This window comes from Trachemys scripta, chromosome 1 (genome assembly GCF_013100865.1).
Source record: "Trachemys scripta elegans isolate TJP31775 chromosome 1, CAS_Tse_1.0, whole genome shotgun sequence".
Classification (NCBI taxonomy): domain Eukaryota; kingdom Metazoa; phylum Chordata; order Testudines; family Emydidae; genus Trachemys; species Trachemys scripta.
This window is the reverse complement of record NC_048298.1, coordinates 313,470,387-313,488,301: the sequence shown is the minus strand read 5'-3', so window position 1 is coordinate 313,488,301 and position 17,915 is coordinate 313,470,387. Positions and strand designations below refer to the sequence as shown.

The 17,915-nt window shown below is 38.6% G+C and overlaps 1 protein-coding gene across 3 annotated transcripts; it reads right to left on the bottom strand.

Annotated features, from left to right (window-relative positions):
* Positions 1-481: 481 nt before the first annotated feature.
* On the bottom strand, positions 482-17,395 carry DCUN1D5 (defective in cullin neddylation 1 domain containing 5). 3 transcript variants are annotated; one of them, XM_034758873.1, is made up of 8 exons: positions 17,029-17,391; positions 14,537-14,628; positions 11,572-11,642; positions 11,001-11,092; positions 5,293-5,401; positions 5,105-5,209; positions 4,235-4,337; positions 482-3,426 (listed from the first exon to the last, which is right to left on the bottom strand). In XM_034758873.1, exons 1-8 carry the CDS (start codon positions 17,106-17,108, stop codon positions 3,371-3,373), a joined length of 708 nt encoding a protein of 235 aa, XP_034614764.1. In that variant the 5' UTR covers positions 17,109-17,391; the 3' UTR covers positions 482-3,370. The 3 variants fall into 3 exon arrangements, with proteins under 3 accessions (XP_034614764.1, XP_034614765.1, XP_034614766.1); XM_034758874.1 differs by lacking the exon at positions 4,235-4,337 and having other exon boundaries at positions 17,029-17,395; XM_034758875.1 differs by lacking the exons at positions 14,537-14,628; positions 17,029-17,391 and adding an exon at positions 9,699-9,751 and having other exon boundaries at positions 11,572-11,648.
* Positions 17,396-17,915: the final 520 nt, after the last annotated feature.

Here is a 17,915-nt window from a genome sequence, read left to right as displayed (position 1 = left end):
ATGCTTAAATGGTAAAGTTAAATACGATACAAAGAGCTAACATAGGTCCCAATTTTGCAAACACATATGCATGTTTAACTTTATGCTTAAGTAAGTGAACTTTATGCACAAGCATAAAGTTAGGCATGTGAATAAGTGTTTGCATTATATGAATATATAGCTAACCCTTTAATTACTAAGACTTTTAAATGGGTCAAATCTTTAAATAGATGAACTATTAACCTCCTCACTCTGAACATTTCTTTTTAAAAAAAATAAATATGAACTGTTATGAAATAAGAAAAATTGTACATTACCCACACAAGGCATATAAAAAGGAACTATCTGAAAACATAAGAACTGAGGGGGAGTTTTCTATTTAGAATACCACAGAAGAGACACCATTATCATCAGGTTTTGGAAGACACAATATATTTTATTCCACTTACATTTCTTTGCTTTTATTGTCATAAATGTGACAATGCATTTTACTTGTGAACTCTTTTTTTTTTTTTAATATAATGAAAACGTTGTTGTAGATTTTTAATCCATTGATTGAAATGCTCCTGAGCAAAGCAAAACTAAATTCTGAGGCTAAAGCATTCAGATAGACTCAGATTTGGCTTGTGGGCATGGACATACAGGTGAGGAAATACATTAGTAGCCTTTTTGGCACTTATCTGCAATAAGATGTAGAGAGGTTTAAGTACTCTCTCCTCCAACAAAACAGATAAAGTGACAAGTCCACATTTAAACTGTGTAAGCCAGTAGTTCACATTTAAAGAACAAGCCCGACTGCAGTTATGAGCACAAAAACATACCTTTAAAAACCTGCTTCTGTTTTATTCAATTTGAAAAATTATACTGATTTTTTTAAAAGTCTAAATACATTCATTCCCAGGCTAAGTAGTTATACAGTAATTCATATGATTTTTAATCACACACAATCAAGTTATAAATCCCTGAAATACGGATTTATTATAGGAATACTGACAAAAACTTCAGAGATATAAAGACACTCTGATATATCAATTTGTATCGCAACATTAAGTATTTAAACACCTGGGCATTGGCAGATGCACCACTCTGTTTCACACTATTACCACCTCCTAGGACCATCTTGTTTAAACAGAATTCACAATAGTTCTCAATTACTTACAAGGATAATTTTTTTTTACACTACAAACAGTTAATGTCTTAACCTATATTCCAAGGCTTTTGGAAAAAAGAGTTAAATCTTTCTGAGCCTCACAGGGTCTGAACACTCTCCCGGCAATGATATCCTTGCTTAACTTCAAGAATTCATTTCATGTTTTGCTTCTTCCAACAGTTCAAGGCACCCACATAGCAGTTTTTGTTCTTCCTTAGAACTTTTTCTGGTGCATACTGCTCCCACATACCTTATAACTCTTGCTCTGTCAATGCATTCTGGGACTGCTGAAATAACTCTCAAAGGACTTGGCACTGCTTCTCTGCAGGAGATATAGGGTAATTTGCAAACAAAAGGCACGGTGTTGTGGATGAAATTAGAAGTACCAGCAAATACAGAATGTGTGGCTTTCATATTTGGGAGACAACGTTGTAGACTGCACACATCAGCTGGACTTAAGCAAAGGTCTTTTTTCTAAAAGGCCTGAAAAATGCTTAGGACAACTGTAGTGTGTGTGTGGAGATGAGCTATTGTATAAGCATAGCAAGCTCAAAGTGTTTCAATGTCTTTTGCAATGCTTCTTCACTTGGACAGAGCCATAAAAGAAGTGTAAATCTACAGTATAAAGTGACCCCTATAAGACTGCTCATGGGACAGCATTGGCTGTCATTGTCTCCTGCACCTTGAACAATAGGTAAATCTAGAAAGAGTAGTAACATTTCTCTACTGTAGAACAACAAGAACATGGAGACACTATTTCCCCCCCTTTTGTCTACTGTAAATTAGTTACTGAAGCCAGGAAAAAAAGTTACATCAGGTATGAGTTTTCCTGGTCTTTCCTGAGCCTGGATAGAATGTGTGCAAAACAGTTATCACTTCCCTGAGGCAAAGATCTTCAAGTCACAGCTAGCGTAGTCCCTGCCCCAAGGAGCACACTATGTTTTTTATTTTTTGCATTTACAGCATTTGGCACAATGGGGCCTTGATCACTGATTGGAGTTGTGTGGTTCTACTACAGTATAAGTAATAATATAATAAGGCAGGGGTCACAAATGCTTCATTCCCTCACTCATCCCAGACTTCCACATTTTCTCACTAAATTCCTCTCCCTCTTCTTCACGAGTATGCCAAGACTTCAATGTGGCATCCATCTTCACTGATAGGAAAGTATAGTGATACCATTCCCCCAGATTTAAATGCTGTGAGCTGGTATCAGATGCCAAAATGAGGCAATGGAAAGCAGTTATAGGGATCAATACAGGAGTAACTGGGGGAAATGTAATGGTTTGCGATATACAGGAGGTCAAATTAGATGATCTAATGGTCCCTTCTGGCCTTAAATATATTTATAAAAAAAACCTTCAGGGAGCAACAGTTAAGAGGATCACCTTTGTGAATGCGTCTAGTCCACTGTATAAGAATCTAAATTAGCCTTGTAGCCAAGTCATCAGGTGTTCCCAGCTTTCCCTTTTAAAATATAAATTGCACTTTTCACTCAAAGCAATCCAGAGACTAAACTGTGGTAAGAATGTCCAGCTGCCTTGTTGTACCAAACAGTATTAACGTTAGTACCGTTTGATATACAAGTGACTATTTTCTAGCTATACAGCATATGGAGCCATGCACATTTGACTTTTTTAAAATGGCCATGCCTTTAAATGATACAGCCCTGACTGAGTAGTGGAGAAAAATGAATTTTTAAGGCCTTTGTCTCCACCTGGAGATGAATGTTGTGGCACAACCCATGTCTGATACTAGTATGCAAACGAATAATACACCACCTGGAGCTTAAGATCAACAGTCATTCCGTCTAACTTGTATCACACAAGACAATCATACCATCAGCATACTACAGTGCCAGTTAAAAAAAACCTACACAACTCAGAGCAAAGGGCATTTCTGAGAAAGTAAAATCTGAAAAGCTTTGAATTTCAAAAATAGACACCACACTCATGGGACATCCTTCACTTTTAGGCCTTTGTCACAAATCTGGATCTTTATTGTTCTGAAATAAATGCTATAAACATAAGACTCAAAAACAAACTCCAACTTTCAGTCTCAGAAGAGGTGTGGTTCAATGCCCATATCACATGTAACAAGAAAACTTCCTTTAAAAAAAAAAGGAAAAAAAAAATCACTGTAAAGTCTTTCATAAGCATGAAAATGCAACCCTTGGTTTTGTCTCATTAGTTTGTATAGAGGTGGGCATCAAAAAATTCTGCATTTTCTTCAAAGTTCTTGCTATGACACTTGACGAACTTTTTGCCACTCAACAAATTCATCAAGGAGAACGGGCCCTGGAAATAGCAATGTTCAAAGTTACACAATGCAAAGCCTTTAAAAACTACTTTTTAGTCTCCTCTTGAACTATAAAGGCTAAATCATTTAGTCTAGGTAGTGTTCAGTGTCAATTATTATGATCAAATGTTTATGAAGAATTTAAGATAACTAAAATTATACCACACCAAAAACTGATGAATGAGAGTTGTATTTGGGGGCTGGAGAAGGTGAAGTTTTGTTTGTTTGTTTTTTAAAATAAAGCATTTGACAGTTTGAGTAGATTTTATTAAATTAGTAAGATGATATTAAATTAACATCTTAATAGAGCTATGCTACAAACCAGGCTAAAGAATTCCCTTTTGCTAAAGATTTCAAAATTGCATGCTGTTGTCTAGAATAAGGAGCAATATGCCTTATTCAATAAAAATGTAATATACTTGACTGTACTTTAGCTCTGGCTGGAAGAAAACCACAGATCATTCCCCAAGGATGGGAAACTATGTTGCCTCAGTTTAACTGGAGCCCAGCATTCATTGGCTCAAAAGAGAGGTTGTGTCCAAACCCTGGTTGTCATGTAGCAGCTGAACACAATGGATCAGATCCTCAGCTCCTGTAAATTGGTACAGCTGTGTGTGCTTCAAGGGAGTTACAGCAATTAACAACTGCTGATGATCTGGCCTGTTGCTTGTAAGCCATTGGGCCAGTTTTTCTTTAGGTTTATTCTAAATTATAAGTTTCCTTTCATGGAATTTAAATTTATTCCTCCATTCTGGGAACTGGAAATATTGAAACTACACCTGAATAAACAATGTTATGAACACTTACATGCACCATCTTCATCGTAGTTGCTAAGATCTGCATGCACAGTTCTGCTGAATTCTAACACATTGTACCACTGATCCTTGTTCATAACTCTATACTTTGATTGCTAAGAAAAATAAAAAAATATTTAATCAGGGAATCTGATAAAAATATGTCTAATTTTTAGTATTTCTAGAGTCATCTTGAGTTATTTCCCAATGTATGCAATTCCATTACTGGATACTAACATCCATTATTTCATCAATTCACAAGATGCCCATCAAATTGGTATCTAAGGGCATATAACACCAGCTGAAAAAACAAATAGAAGATTAGGGGGGATATATTCTGCAACCCTCTGCAGAAGCCAGAGAGTTTCTCTGAGGAAACTGGTTGTGAATAGTATCCAGAAGATAAAATATCAGGAGAATCTAGTGGCTGTTATTGAGAAGCGTGGACAATAGGGTATATTTTACATCTTGCCCTGAATCAAATTCAACAAGGGATTCTCCTTCCCTCCAGGCTATGAGCTAAAGTAGAGTCCCCAAAGATACTCACTTTGGGTCATGTAGTGGCTTAAGTGGTAGAGAGGCACATTTAACTCCAAGTTTACCTTTTCGATATGAGAAGAAAGAAATTTCAGCTACTTATATTACAGCTCACTTTGGCTTGGGAGGGTGCAGAGGATAGGAAAAAGAAGTTCTCCTTTGAAATATACAGAAGCTATTACTGTTTCATTATGTGTCAATCAAGGTGCAATGGAGGAGCAATATAGCTGTACCCTCACACAGAGGTGCACAATCCTCAAAACCTCTTCTTACAGCAGCACACTGTAATGTCACCCTCCAGACAGCTGAGACAATTTATTTTTTAAAACAATAACAGAGTGCATACCTCCAAGTACTGATAAAATACTGAGAACAGTGGCCATGTTCTTCCAAGCAAAAGCGCTAACATAGATTTTGCAGTATCAATATCAAGACTTCGCTGGTCTTTATCCTAAAATTACAAAGAAAGGAGCACTTAGGAAAAATTGATAAAGGAACTTGTACTCAAATGTTCTAATGATCAGACAGACTTACCCTTGCAAAATCAAAGGCATATCTGTAGATATTCTTAAAGGATGAAATGTCATTCAGTTGTGACCGCAAAAAATCAAACTTACTCTGTAACTTTTCTGTGCAGTCACACCTTAAACAAAACCAAATAAATAATGTTAAATAAATAATAAATAATAATAATAATAAAAAAAACATTATATGCAAGGGTCAAGTTTGCGCCTATTATAAATATGCTTGCAGAGGGTAATATAGACCTGTTTTTCAGAAGCATTCACCATTCACAAATCACTGACATTCCGGATGCTCAGGCCATGTAAAAGGACTTTCGTTTACCAAGTACACAGTTTAAATTCACTTCTTGTACTATTCAAAGTACAACCTTTTAAATTACCAAGGACCAGATTCTGCCAACTTACTTGTTTAGTATCATAGAATACCAGGGCTGGAAGGGACCTCAGGAGGTCATCTAGTCCAACCCCCTGCTCAAAGCAGGAATAATCCCCAGACAGATTTTTGCCCCGATCCCTAAGTGGCCCCCTCAAGGATTGAACTCACAACCCTGGGTTTAGCAAGCCAATGCTTACTCTGCAAGTATTTCAAGCCTTATGGAGTAAGGTACCGTTCAGTGTCAGTAAGTGCAAAATCTAGCTGTAAGTAAAGACTTTATGCTGCACAACTTGCATATACAAAATTTTCATTAGTTATACATATGTAAGAGTTGCAGGATTGCTCAAGCACTATGCAAAATATCCTAGAGCCTCTTTTATATGACTTAACTGAAAGCTGAGAGCAAATACCACAGCATGAACTGCTCAGTGCCCATTAAACTGGGACTGGCAGAAAAAAGTGGTTCACAAATTACAGAACAGAATTTACAAGTATAAAAATTATTGCTCATGAAATTGGCTCTGTCAAAAATGGCACAGAATGGGTAATTTTCACCTGTGGATCCCACTGTAGGGATTCACTTCAAAGAAGAGCAGTTGGTTATATTAACTCTGCACTCCATTGGGGTTCTATTGCAGGGGTTATATCTGAAAGAGAGGCCATTAGGAATCTTGCAGTGCATGTTGCTGAGATGATGTGCCTCCTTCCCAACCAGCATCTCCTATTTTGGGTTGTGTTGGCTCACTCTATGCCTCCCAGGGGAAGAATACTGCTGACATTTTGCTCTGTCACAACTTCTACCTGGCAGACTTTTTGCTGCTGGTGGAGGGCACTAGCAACTACACAAAATGGCACAGGCCCTGGGCCAAATCTGTAGAGTGCAAAGAAGATCAGTCCTCACTAAATAATAAAATAATTAAATTGTACATACACATTACAAAAATTATTAGTTTTACACTTAACACTTAACCTCAACCCTGCCTTATTTGTTTTGTAAAATATGGTGAGCCTCTACATAAATAATAACAAGATCTAAATTAGTTCAGTTTTTATTTATCCTCCCAGGAAAGCCTGAACCATGTATTTGTCAACTTTCACTCTGGACACTTGTCCCTAAATTTGAATACAGTAGAGTTAAATTTAAAATAAAACCAAGTTGCATACACAACAAGCCTGTCTCTTTCATTGTTGGAACCTTTGTCCTGACATTAACTGAAATATAAAAAATATGTCTGCAATACATATAGGTATGCAATATGTAAGCCAATATAATGCCAAGAATGAGTGGTACTTTGACTTCTATTTTGGGGTCTACGTAAGGCAGACTCCACATAGAAAATGCCATAATAATCATTGTCCATCGGCTGAGTATCCTGCCTTTAATGATACCTGATGTGTCAGAGGAAAGTAGACACCTTGCACGGAGATGAGAACCTGGATTTTTGGACAAAAGCAGTCTGTCACCAAGTTCTCATTGGTTACTTATCTACCAGATTTTTTTAAAAAAGAACAAAAAATAAAGCTTTATGCTAGTGTGTCCAGTACTCCCACAAAACGAAATACCACCACCCATATCATAAAACTCCAAGGCTTAAATGGTACTGACATATATATGCTTTATTTGAGACATTTTTTTTCCACCTGCAAGGGAGAGAGAAGGCCTCTCTGCAGCTCCCACCTCCAATTGATGATCAACTCCAATGGCTGATTCAACTGAACAGAAGTGCACTGAGGACTGAATCCATGCTGCCTGTTTCTCCAGTCATGTAAAGAAGCAGTCCCTTCAACTTCTTCCAAATTATTAGTGGGAGTAGCAGAGAAGCACATCTTTGTTGCACTAGAGGTCCCACAATGTCAGATGATCAACTGAATAAAATAACTGGTGGAAGGTTTCATTTACGGTACATTAAACTTACTACTTCCTGTTGGGCTTTAGAAGAAGGGAAGGAGAGGTGATGATGCGGAGGAATTAAGCAGGAAGGAAAGTTAAATGATGCTCATAAGAACATAAGAATGGCCATAATGGGTCAGACCTATTGTCCATCTAGCCCAGTACCCAGTACCCTGGCTTCGGACAGTGGCTAGTGCCAGATACTTCAGAGGGAATGAACAGAACAGAGCAATTTCAATTGATCCGTCTTCTGTCATCCAATCCTAGCTTCTGGCAGTTGGAGGTTAAGGGGCACACAGACCATGGGGCTGTCTTGCTGAACCATCTTGACTAATAGCTATTGATGTAGCTATCCTCCATGAACTTAACTAATTTTTTTTTTAAAACAGTTATACTTTCACAACATCCCCTGGCAATAAATTCCCTAAGTTGACTGTACGTTGTGTGAAGAAGTACTTCCTTATATTTGTTTTAAACCTGCTGCCTATTAATTTCATTTGGTGACCACAGATTCTTATGGTATGTGAAGGGGTAAACAACACTTTTTAATTCATTTTCTCCACACCATTCATGATGTTATAGAGGTCTATCATATCACCCCTTAGTCATATCTTCTCTAGGCTGAAGAGTTCCTGTCTTTTTTCATCTCTACTCATATGGAAGCTACTCCATACCCCAATCATTTTTGTAGCTCTTCTCTGTACCTTTTCCACTTTTAATATATATATATTTTTGAGATGGAATGATCAGAACTGCACACAGTATTCAGGGTGTGGGTGTATCATGGATTTATATAGTGGCATGATGATATTTTCTGTCTTATTATCTATCCCTTTCCTAATGGCTCCTAACATGCTCTTAGCTTTTTTTGACTGCTGCTGCACACTGAGCGGATGTTTTTAAAGAACTATCCACAATGACTCTAAGATCTCTTTCTTGAGTGGTAACAGCTAATTTAGACCCCCATCATGTTGTAAATTCAGTTGGGATTATGTTTTCCAATGTGCATTACTTTGCACTTAACATGGAATTTCCTCTGCCATTTTGTTGCCCAGTCACCCAGTTTTGTGAGATTCCTTTGCAACTCTTTGAAGTCAATTTTGGATTTAACGATCTTGAGTAATTTTGTATCATCTGCAAACTTTGCCATCTCACTGTTTACCTGCTTATCCAGATCATTTATGAATCTGTTGAACAGTTCAGGTCCCAGTACTGATCCTTGCAGGATGCCACTATTTACCATTTTCCATTGTGAAAACGGACCATTTATTCCTACCCTTTGGATCCTATCTTTTAACCAATTACTGATCCATGAGAGGGCCCTTCCCTCTTATCCCATGACTGCTTAGTTTGCTTAAGAGCCTTCGGTGTAGGACCCTGTCAAAGACTTTCTGAAAGTCCAAGTACACTACATCAACTGGATCACCATTTTCCACATGCTTGTTGACACCCTCAAAGAATTCTAACAGGCATGATTTCTCTTTATAAATTATTAACTCTTCCCCAACATATTTTGTTATCTGGATCTGATTGTTCAGTTCTTTACTATAGTTTTAACCAATTTTCTTGGTACTGAAATTAGTCTTACTAGCCTATAATTGCCAGGATTGCCCCGGAGCCTTTTTTAAAAATCAGCTTTACATTATCTATCTTCCAATCATCTCGTACAGAGACTGATTTAAGAGATAAGTTACATATCACAGTTAGTAGTTCTGATTACCACCTGGTCCTGGTGACTTCTTATTGTTTTATTTATAAAGGAAAAAAGGAGAACCAACGATTCAAAGGAAAGGAGTTGTCAATAAGTTTCCGTTAAAACAACAATCGAAGTATTAAAAAGGGAAGGACTAAAATAACTATGGTTAAAAACAAAGAAAAGAGACAGAGTTAAAAAGGGTGAAAGTTACATACGGAATTAAATTTAATTAAAATCCCAGATTTTAATTCCTCTTCTTCCATGTAAATTTCTAGGTAGAATATAAGATCTCTGAGGCAAGAAACCGTCGTCTTGCACATCTACAAAGCCCACTTTTGGACAAAATATAAGTAATTGCATACAAAAAACCTAGTATGTTAAAATTATTATTTAGGTTGCATAGTAAATCACTCCAAAGTTAGGAAATGTTAGATGTATAGTTGCACAAGTAACCTTAATTTTGCCCTCTTGTGCGTCCATCCTGTGCACTGACTGAGGCAGAGGTCCTGTGAAAAAAATAGTATGTAATCATGTAATTAAAGACTGTATCAAAATACATATACACAAGGGATTGAATTAAGGTTGAAGAGGCAACTGTAAGTCTGGCATTTCCTAACTTTTGAGTGCTTGACTTTGCAACCTAAATAACATTCTTTTGACAGTTTTTTGTATGTAATTTCTTAAAAAGTTCTTTAAAAAAAATTAAACAAAAAGAGGGGAAGCTAGGGGGGTTCCTGCCCCATGGGATGCCCTTCGAGGTCCAGTGGGAAAATGAGCTGCTGGGTCCAGGTGGATTTACAGAGTGGACCCCCATCTGACTCTCTCTTCCCCAGCACTCACTGGGAAGTGGAGAATCCTGTCCCATGTGACACCCTTGCAGGGAGCATAGGCTACTGGGGTCATGTGCCAGATCAGGGGGGTGAGCCCAGCTTTCTTTTCCCCAAACTACAGCTGCTCTGGCACCTTCCTAGCATCTCCATTACAGTGTGTGCTGTTGTTGCCGTAGCAGCCCAGCCTTAGAATGTTCACATTTAGTTATTATCTTGGCATGTTGTCAAAAGTTTCCTGAGCAACAGAGAGAAAGAAAGGAAACCCTGATTTCACTAGTATCTCGGCAAAAAGCTGGATGGAATTTCATGAGAGAAAGGAAAGACGTCTCTAGCCTCAGGATTTTTCCACTGACAATATCAAAGACCTGCGAACAATGGAGATATGAGAGCTTCTCAAAGAATGGTCCCAAGAATCCTTTACAATGGAAAGCATTAGGCAATGTAAACATAGGTGTCATTTCCAGCCCCTCGCCTATAATAATAAAGATGACTGACAGCAATAGAGACTGGATATTGAAATCCTCTATCCACTGAGTTGGTGTAGGATGCAATAATGCAAATTTCCCCATATTGCCCACCAATATACCTCAACACTGGTATATCTCCATATCCACTCACTCGTGTGTCTGCTGACTAGGATGACATTTCAAGGTATGATTTTTGCTAAGTGAACATTAGTCTATTAGGGTCTGAAACAAGACCACCAATTCATTTCAGAGAAATCATTAAATTGCTGATTTGATGGCATATGTCTAGTACTCCCAGGGACTGACTGGGGCCAGGTTTGAATTGGAGACCTATGTGCAAAAGGTGCTATATTTTATCATCAGTCCTGCATACTATCCAGAAATTGAAAGAAGGGCAATTAATAGCTGCTTCCTCAAACACAAATTTGAACATGCTATCATGTATAAAAAACTCTTACTGTAACGAGGTCATCCCCTTTAACCATTCTTCCTTGGTAAAAAATCCCATGCTTTCAGCCTCTAATTTCCAGGCTAAAACTAACATAATAATCTGAGGGAAAAAAGAAAGGAAAATGTTAGTATACAAAGAAGACAATATTTACAACTATAATTTACAAATGGATATCTAGATGTTTATGAAGAACATCTAAAACATTCAAATAATTAAGTGATTGTGCTACAGACTTAAAGGATTCCAAAATGTGAAATGTAGGTAAATTAGTTGAATTCTGTGTGACAATCTTTCCCTAATCCTACATTTCAGAAAATAAAGTATATCTATTCTTTTTAAAATAAACTTAGTTGACACACTTAAAAAAACCCAAACAAATAAACAAAAAAAACAAACAAAAAAAAAAAACCACAAACCTCCCCAGTTGTAACCTTGAGAATACAGGAAAAAGCCCCCATAATTAAGAAGACACAACAATTTCCCCTTTCACTTATTGAAGTTTAAATTTAGTCTTATGCAAAAAAAGTTCATCAATTTATTTACTTAAATTTCCATTAATGTTCAGCAGTAAAACCTACGTTTTCAGGTTCAACACCAATGTCTTCACAGAACTTTTCCATTCCCTCTGGCCCTACAACTTCATCAGGACCTTCAAAACCAAAAAGAAATCAGTCTAAGTTATATAACATTCAAATTACAATCATAGCTAATTTTGGTTACATACATAAAAACGAGATATTAAATAAAAGATTACATTTAAGAACTGACACAGAATTACAGCATTACTTGTATCTATAGCCTTTGTGGTAGAAAATGACCCTATCTGTATCGCAGGGGGAAGATGAAAAGTAAAGAGTACCAGTTATCACTTACAAAGTATCCTCAAAGGCTATTTGATAACTCAGCCATCTTCAACATGCTTTGACCTAGTCAACAAACCCCTACAACAGCTATTTTGTCAAGGAAAGCATTCACTGAGGCCAAGTAGCTATTGTTTTTATTATTATTTTTAAGTACTGCTGATATGGTTTAAGACTAAATTTTCAGGGGAGGAATCAAGTTATATGAAATTAATTATTTACCAATTAATAATTGTCCATAGCCTCAGTTTAGCTGATAATTTAGCATTTTGGAAGTAATTTTATAATAAATAACAATAGTGTGATAACATTAAATGTATTACATAGCATCTAAGGATGAGCTTGCTGGGATTGTTATGCTTGGTTTTATGCCATATGCTGCCCCTTTGTATAATAAAGCCTCTGACAAGCAGCAAACTTGGCATCGTATTAAAAAAAAAACCACATACAGACATATTCTGGGGTTTATCCATTGCATTGTTGCTATGATCCTCTCCCTGATACTTCAGATATTTCTGATGAGTTTGTTCCAACAATTACTCCAACCGGGCTATTAACAAAGCTGGATGGACACATGTTGGAATGTCTATTTACTTTACATACCATTTTGCTAGGTCCTGGATAATTACTTAGGTATCTGCTAAAACAGCATGTTACCAAACTACAAAAGGGTGCATGTTATGTTTTTGGGACAACTATGGTAATTTTGCAAATTACTACTTTTTGGGGTACACGGTTAGCGTTGGAGGGGATGAGAGAGACCTATACTTTTTCATGCATTATAGCCATCTTAAATTAGCAGTATCATGGCTATGATCCTGAATCAGAACTCATTTTAAAAAACTGGTAATTCTGCTGATTAATGGAATTAGAGCCATAGTCAATTCTGAATATTAAAAGTTATTTCCTTTTCAGGTAATGCGTGCTATTGGCAGACAGGAAAGTGAATCTGGTTTGCAGAGCACAACCACTGGTTTATGGATCTAGTACAAGGTAGCACACTGCTGTCCAAGTACGTGGTTTTCTTGAGCATGGAATATATTTAATAGTTGAGCATTCAATCCTGAAACTGTTACAAATATGAGGAACTTTCCTTTACAATTAACAGCCCCATTGACTTCAATGGAAGTACTTGAGTGTGTTTGCACGATCAGACACTTAGCACTTTGTAAAGGACACTATGTATGAAATCCATTCAATGGGTTGCAGCTTCATTGTTGTTACAGTTTTTTCCTCTCTACATAATATATTTTTAAAAAAGATTACATCTTTAGATTAGAAATCATTTAATTGTATCCTTAAAAACATTTAGTCCACTGGTTAATATGCAATGATAAATAAATTATTTTTTTTTAAATATAGAAGATAAATTCACATAGTTCAAGACCCTATAAAATAAAACTGCAAATTGTACATCAATTTAGATTTCATAAAAGCACTATGAATTTAATGACCAAAAGTTCTTGAGATTGAAATCCTCTACTTTTCCACTGAAAAAATGTGGCAGAGCCCAGGCTAATCTGCCTCAAATGTAGTTTGGAGAGGCCACTGCTAGGGGTGAGAAGGTAGTTCACTTCTAAGCTTCTCAGCTGAGACTATCAAAAAAAGTGTCAATTGGTATCAGTTGTGATATGGATACTCGATCCAATTCCTAGTGGACAAAACCAACTCATTTCACATGTGCTAGCGAACAGTAACAACTTAAACTATTTAGGATGAATTTTAATCAGTAATGTAGAGAAGTTGTCAAGTATGGGGGGTAGTTGTGTTAGTCTGTATCCACAAAAACAAGAAGGAGTCCGGTGGCACCTTAAAGACTAACAGATTTATTTGGGAATAAGCTTTCATGGATCTGAAGAAGTGGTTTTTTACCCATGAAAGCTTATGCCCAAATAAATGTTAGTCTTTAAGGTTCCACCGGACTCCTTGTTGTTTTTCTAGAGAAGAAGGGCTCTGTAAACATTAGCAATTTCCTAAGGCCCAATTTCTAACTGTTTAGTAGTAAATAAGCAGCAAAAAGTGCTTAACAAATTACACAAAACACACTGAGGTTTTTGTTAAACTGAGTGATCAGCTGCACAGAAGGCTTAATGTATAAAAAGGTAACTTTCTTTAACGTTTAAAACAAACCTTTTCTGTTTGTGGGGTCTGTGTTGTCATAAATTAAAGCAAAAATTTAGGGTACAGTATTATGAACTAATGCACAGTGTTACTGAATGACCCTCCCCATTATGTTTTAAACAACAAAATTTAGTCATGCAAAAGATAATTAGATGTTATTTCACTGTCTGGAGAATCTTTTCGCTTTTACTGTGTTTTGTTTTCCCCGAATCAATAGGAAGGACACTTGTTTGGCTTCTGGATAACCACTGTGTACAATGCAACACAGCTGTATTATTTTAAATAAGGCCACAGTAAGTAATAAGCCTTAGGAGTACTGATCAAGTAGAAGAGGAGGAGGAGGAGATGGGAAAGAGATTTGGGTTCTAAAGAAGTTAGAGGGATACTTTTTAGCTGGAAACACAATTGTACAAGAAACACCAATTCATGTGTCTTATGGCCTATTTATTCAGAAAACATTAAATGTGAAAAAACAAGTGTTAATTTTTTAAAATTTATTATTAGCTTGTTAATTTCAAACAAACCCATATGATTTTAAACATGTCTGTAGTTACTTCCATACCTGCATATTCATAAAACCAAGCCAGGCACTTCTTGCTTGAAAAATGCTCCTCTCCACTTATCACTTTACCAGAGGCTTGCGATCTGCAATAGCTTATAAAAATACACATGCCTAAAATGTTACATCCACTGTTCCTCATTTTTTAGAAATGACTATTTTCTATTAAGTTCCAAATACTTTATTACTAGTCAGAACTAAACCAAAAAATGTCTTCATGAACAATCAGCATATATGGAATTTGTTTTAGTGGTAGCAGTTTGATACAGTACTTCACATAAATTCTATGCATTGATAAGAGTTGTAGTTAGTTCTCTCACACTGCCAAATTTATGACAAATATTCCTTGTCTGATATTTAAAAATACTACTAGTTTGCAAGAGCACAAAATATGTGGTCTGTCAAAATATCAATGCAACAGCAATTGCTCTTATGTTGTCAGCCAAATATTTAAACCTGAGTGCCTAGTTAGGCTTCAAAATCCATAATTAAATATCCTAATGTAAGTGGCCTGATTTTTCAGAAGTGTTGAGCACCCACAAATCCCACGTAAGGGGAACCACAGAGTTCAGCACCTTTGAGAGTCACACTATTTTTATTTACATATACAAATTTGAAAAATTTTGTTCTCTTTTTCTAATGTAAACATGTTTATATCATCACATATCCTATAAATGGGCATGCACAGTGTGTCTGGATGCCAGAGAAAATAATAACAATAAACAATCCATGGTAAATCCATTAATTTTACACACACACAATATGTAGACAGTAAAGATCAGGTTCTGCTCTTGCGTATGTGCACTAAACCCCAATGACTTCATTGTGACGTGCAAATGTGTATGAGGTAAAATCTGTACAGTCCATCATTCTACATAGATTATACTTTATAACCTACATTTTTTTCCAATTAAAAGTGGTCACAATCTTTAACAAACTATAACACCTTTAGAAAGTCTTCTTTCAAACTTAGAAGACATCCTTTTACATTATTAAAATTATTAGTTTATGTAATAATGAGGTAAAAACTGACATTAAAAGAGGATTTGGAATTATGCAATTCCTTCATGGCAACTTTAAAATGAGACGTGTTAAACAAGAAAAGAAGGTTCCAATGCTGTGAGGTGCTGGGCACATTTATCACCTAATAAAACACTGCAAAATTCACTGGGAGTTCAGGACATTCAGCACTTTGTAAAATCAGGTCTTAAATGACAAGCTCCATTTAACGCTGTGCTGAAGAAAAGCATCTATCAATTTGAGATTAAAAATGTAAATAATAAGGAAGAAACAAAGCCATACAGTGAGTTTTGGTTATTTTCCCCCCAGTTTAATAACTTTTTTAAAACACTGGACCTGATACAGAACATTAGAGCATTCCACTGCTAACCTTTTGCCATGGTGAAAACTGACTACTCCATTCATATTCTTTGTTTTCTGTCTTTTAGCAAATTGCTAATCCATGACAATCCTTTGCTTTTCACCCCATAGCTACTAAATTTCCTCTTGTGAGAAACTTGTCAAAGGCTTCTTGGAAGTCCTGATAACTTCAGTCAGTTGGTTCTCTTCCACTCACTATTTTACTGAAATGCTCAAATAATTCTAACAGATTAGAGAGGCACAATTTCCCTTTACAGAAACTATACTGGTTAGTCCCTATTCTATTTTGTTCAGATGGGTGTATTATAACGTTTAACTGTTGCTCTAATCTGTTTATCTGGTAGTGAAGCACAAGTGGCCTTTGAAAAGGGACGTTAGATACTCAGCAGATCTCTGGTATATTCATTCATTTTAATGAGATGCTTCTCACTTGTTTTGAGTATTCTAGGCTTCCTTGTTTTGTTGTGAATCCTGCCGCCCTACTCCCATTCTGCTACACATACTGTAACCTAACCTAGAGATTATGGGTACTATGAAACCCAGCCTCCCAGATCTACAGAACAGCAAGTGTGATGCAGTGGGTTTGAACAAGGAGACAGATATTGGGAGCAACCCAAGCTCCATAGTAAATGGCACAGTTATGTAAAATAGAACAGGAAAAAGGCAGGGTTGTAAGCTAGTCCCCTCAAGCTTGTTGAACAAGCCAAACATGGAGGCCATGCCACAACATGCAAGATGTGTCTGTGACCCCATTATGTTATGTCAAGCTGTCACTGTACTATGTGCTGCACTGAATGGCTGGGCCGCCCTGCTCCGATACAACAGCCCGTATCAGAGCAACAGGACGGCATGTGTCAATATGCCAACACGCCATGACACCATGGGATGTCACAGCCAACTGATGTCGCGACGTGAGGACACGTGTCGCCAAGCCACAGCACGTTTCAGATCCACTCTGAGCTGTGACAGCAGGTCTCGGTGTCACCCGCCCTGGGGCACCAACACGTGCCCAGTGGCACCGTGCAGCGCTGACACCCCGCTGCCCAGCAACGCCGCCCCCACGCCGCAGCCTAGCGACGCCGCAGCAGGGACCACGGGGGGCGGGGATACGGTACCTGCCCAGTTTACATTTCTTGAGGCCGGTCTCATCCGCTGCCGCCGCCGCCGCGGATTTTCTTTTCTTCTTCACCGGCATCTTCCTGCCTCGGGGAGCGGGAGGGGCCGCCCCGCTGCAGGCAGCCGGGGCCCTCAGGCGCGTCCCCCCAGGGCACAGCCCCAGGCGCCTCGTGGGGACGAGGAGAGGAGCCCCGTGTTCCCCTCCCCGCACAAGCCGCCCGGGCCTCGCCGCTGGCGGCTGCTTCTGCCCCGGCAGGGAAAGTGCGTGTCCCGCTACGGGCGGGTAAGGAGGGACCCGGCGGCGCGACCCGGACGCAGACGGGGCAGGACGAGAGCAGGAAGTGACAGAATCGCGGGGGGCGGGACTAACAGCGAGGGGCGGGTCCAATGCTGGTGCCTGACACACCCACCCCCGCGCGCACACACTCCTCTTAGCGACCCACGCGGGCCGGGGCGGGGCTGAGCGTAGCGAGCTGCGCTGCGCTGCGGGCGCTATGTCCGCGCTCGCGAAGCTGCATAACTGACCCGTCCGGGCCGCCTTCCCCCGCTGCCCGGCCTCAGAGGTGCTCCCCGCACGCCGGACCCGTGAGAAAGTCCCTTTCTCTGGACATTCCCCGGCCCATGATGAGTCTTTTCGCCTCGTTCACCCTCCCGGCCAGCAGCGGTAGCCAGTTCCCTGCATGGACCCCTCCCCTTAAACACACACATCAAGTCCTCCAACGGTCAGCAGGTCCCTGTCCTCAACCCTGAACTGCTTCCCTTTCCCAGGTAGCGTCCCTCCCGGGATCTACCATCCTGCCCTGATACCCAGCAGCGATCTCCTGGAATACTCATCGCCCGGGGCAGCTCCTCCTCAGACAGCTTCCCTGGCTGGACAATTTCCCAC

Excerpts from the sequence above, each read along its gene's own strand:
- DCUN1D5 (XM_034758873.1), bottom strand. The coding sequence starts at position 17,108 with ATGCCGGTGAAGAAGAAAAGAAAATCCGCGGCGGCGGCGGCAGCGGAT. Across the intron at positions 5,402-11,000 it reads AAGGGGATGACCTCGTTACA|GTGTGACTGCACAGAAAAGT; the intron begins GTAAGAGTTTTT and ends GTTTTGTTTAAG. Across the intron at positions 3,427-4,234 it reads CTACGATGAAGATGGTGCAT|GGCCCGTTCTCCTTGATGAA; the intron begins GTAAGTGTTCAT and ends TGCTATTTCCAG.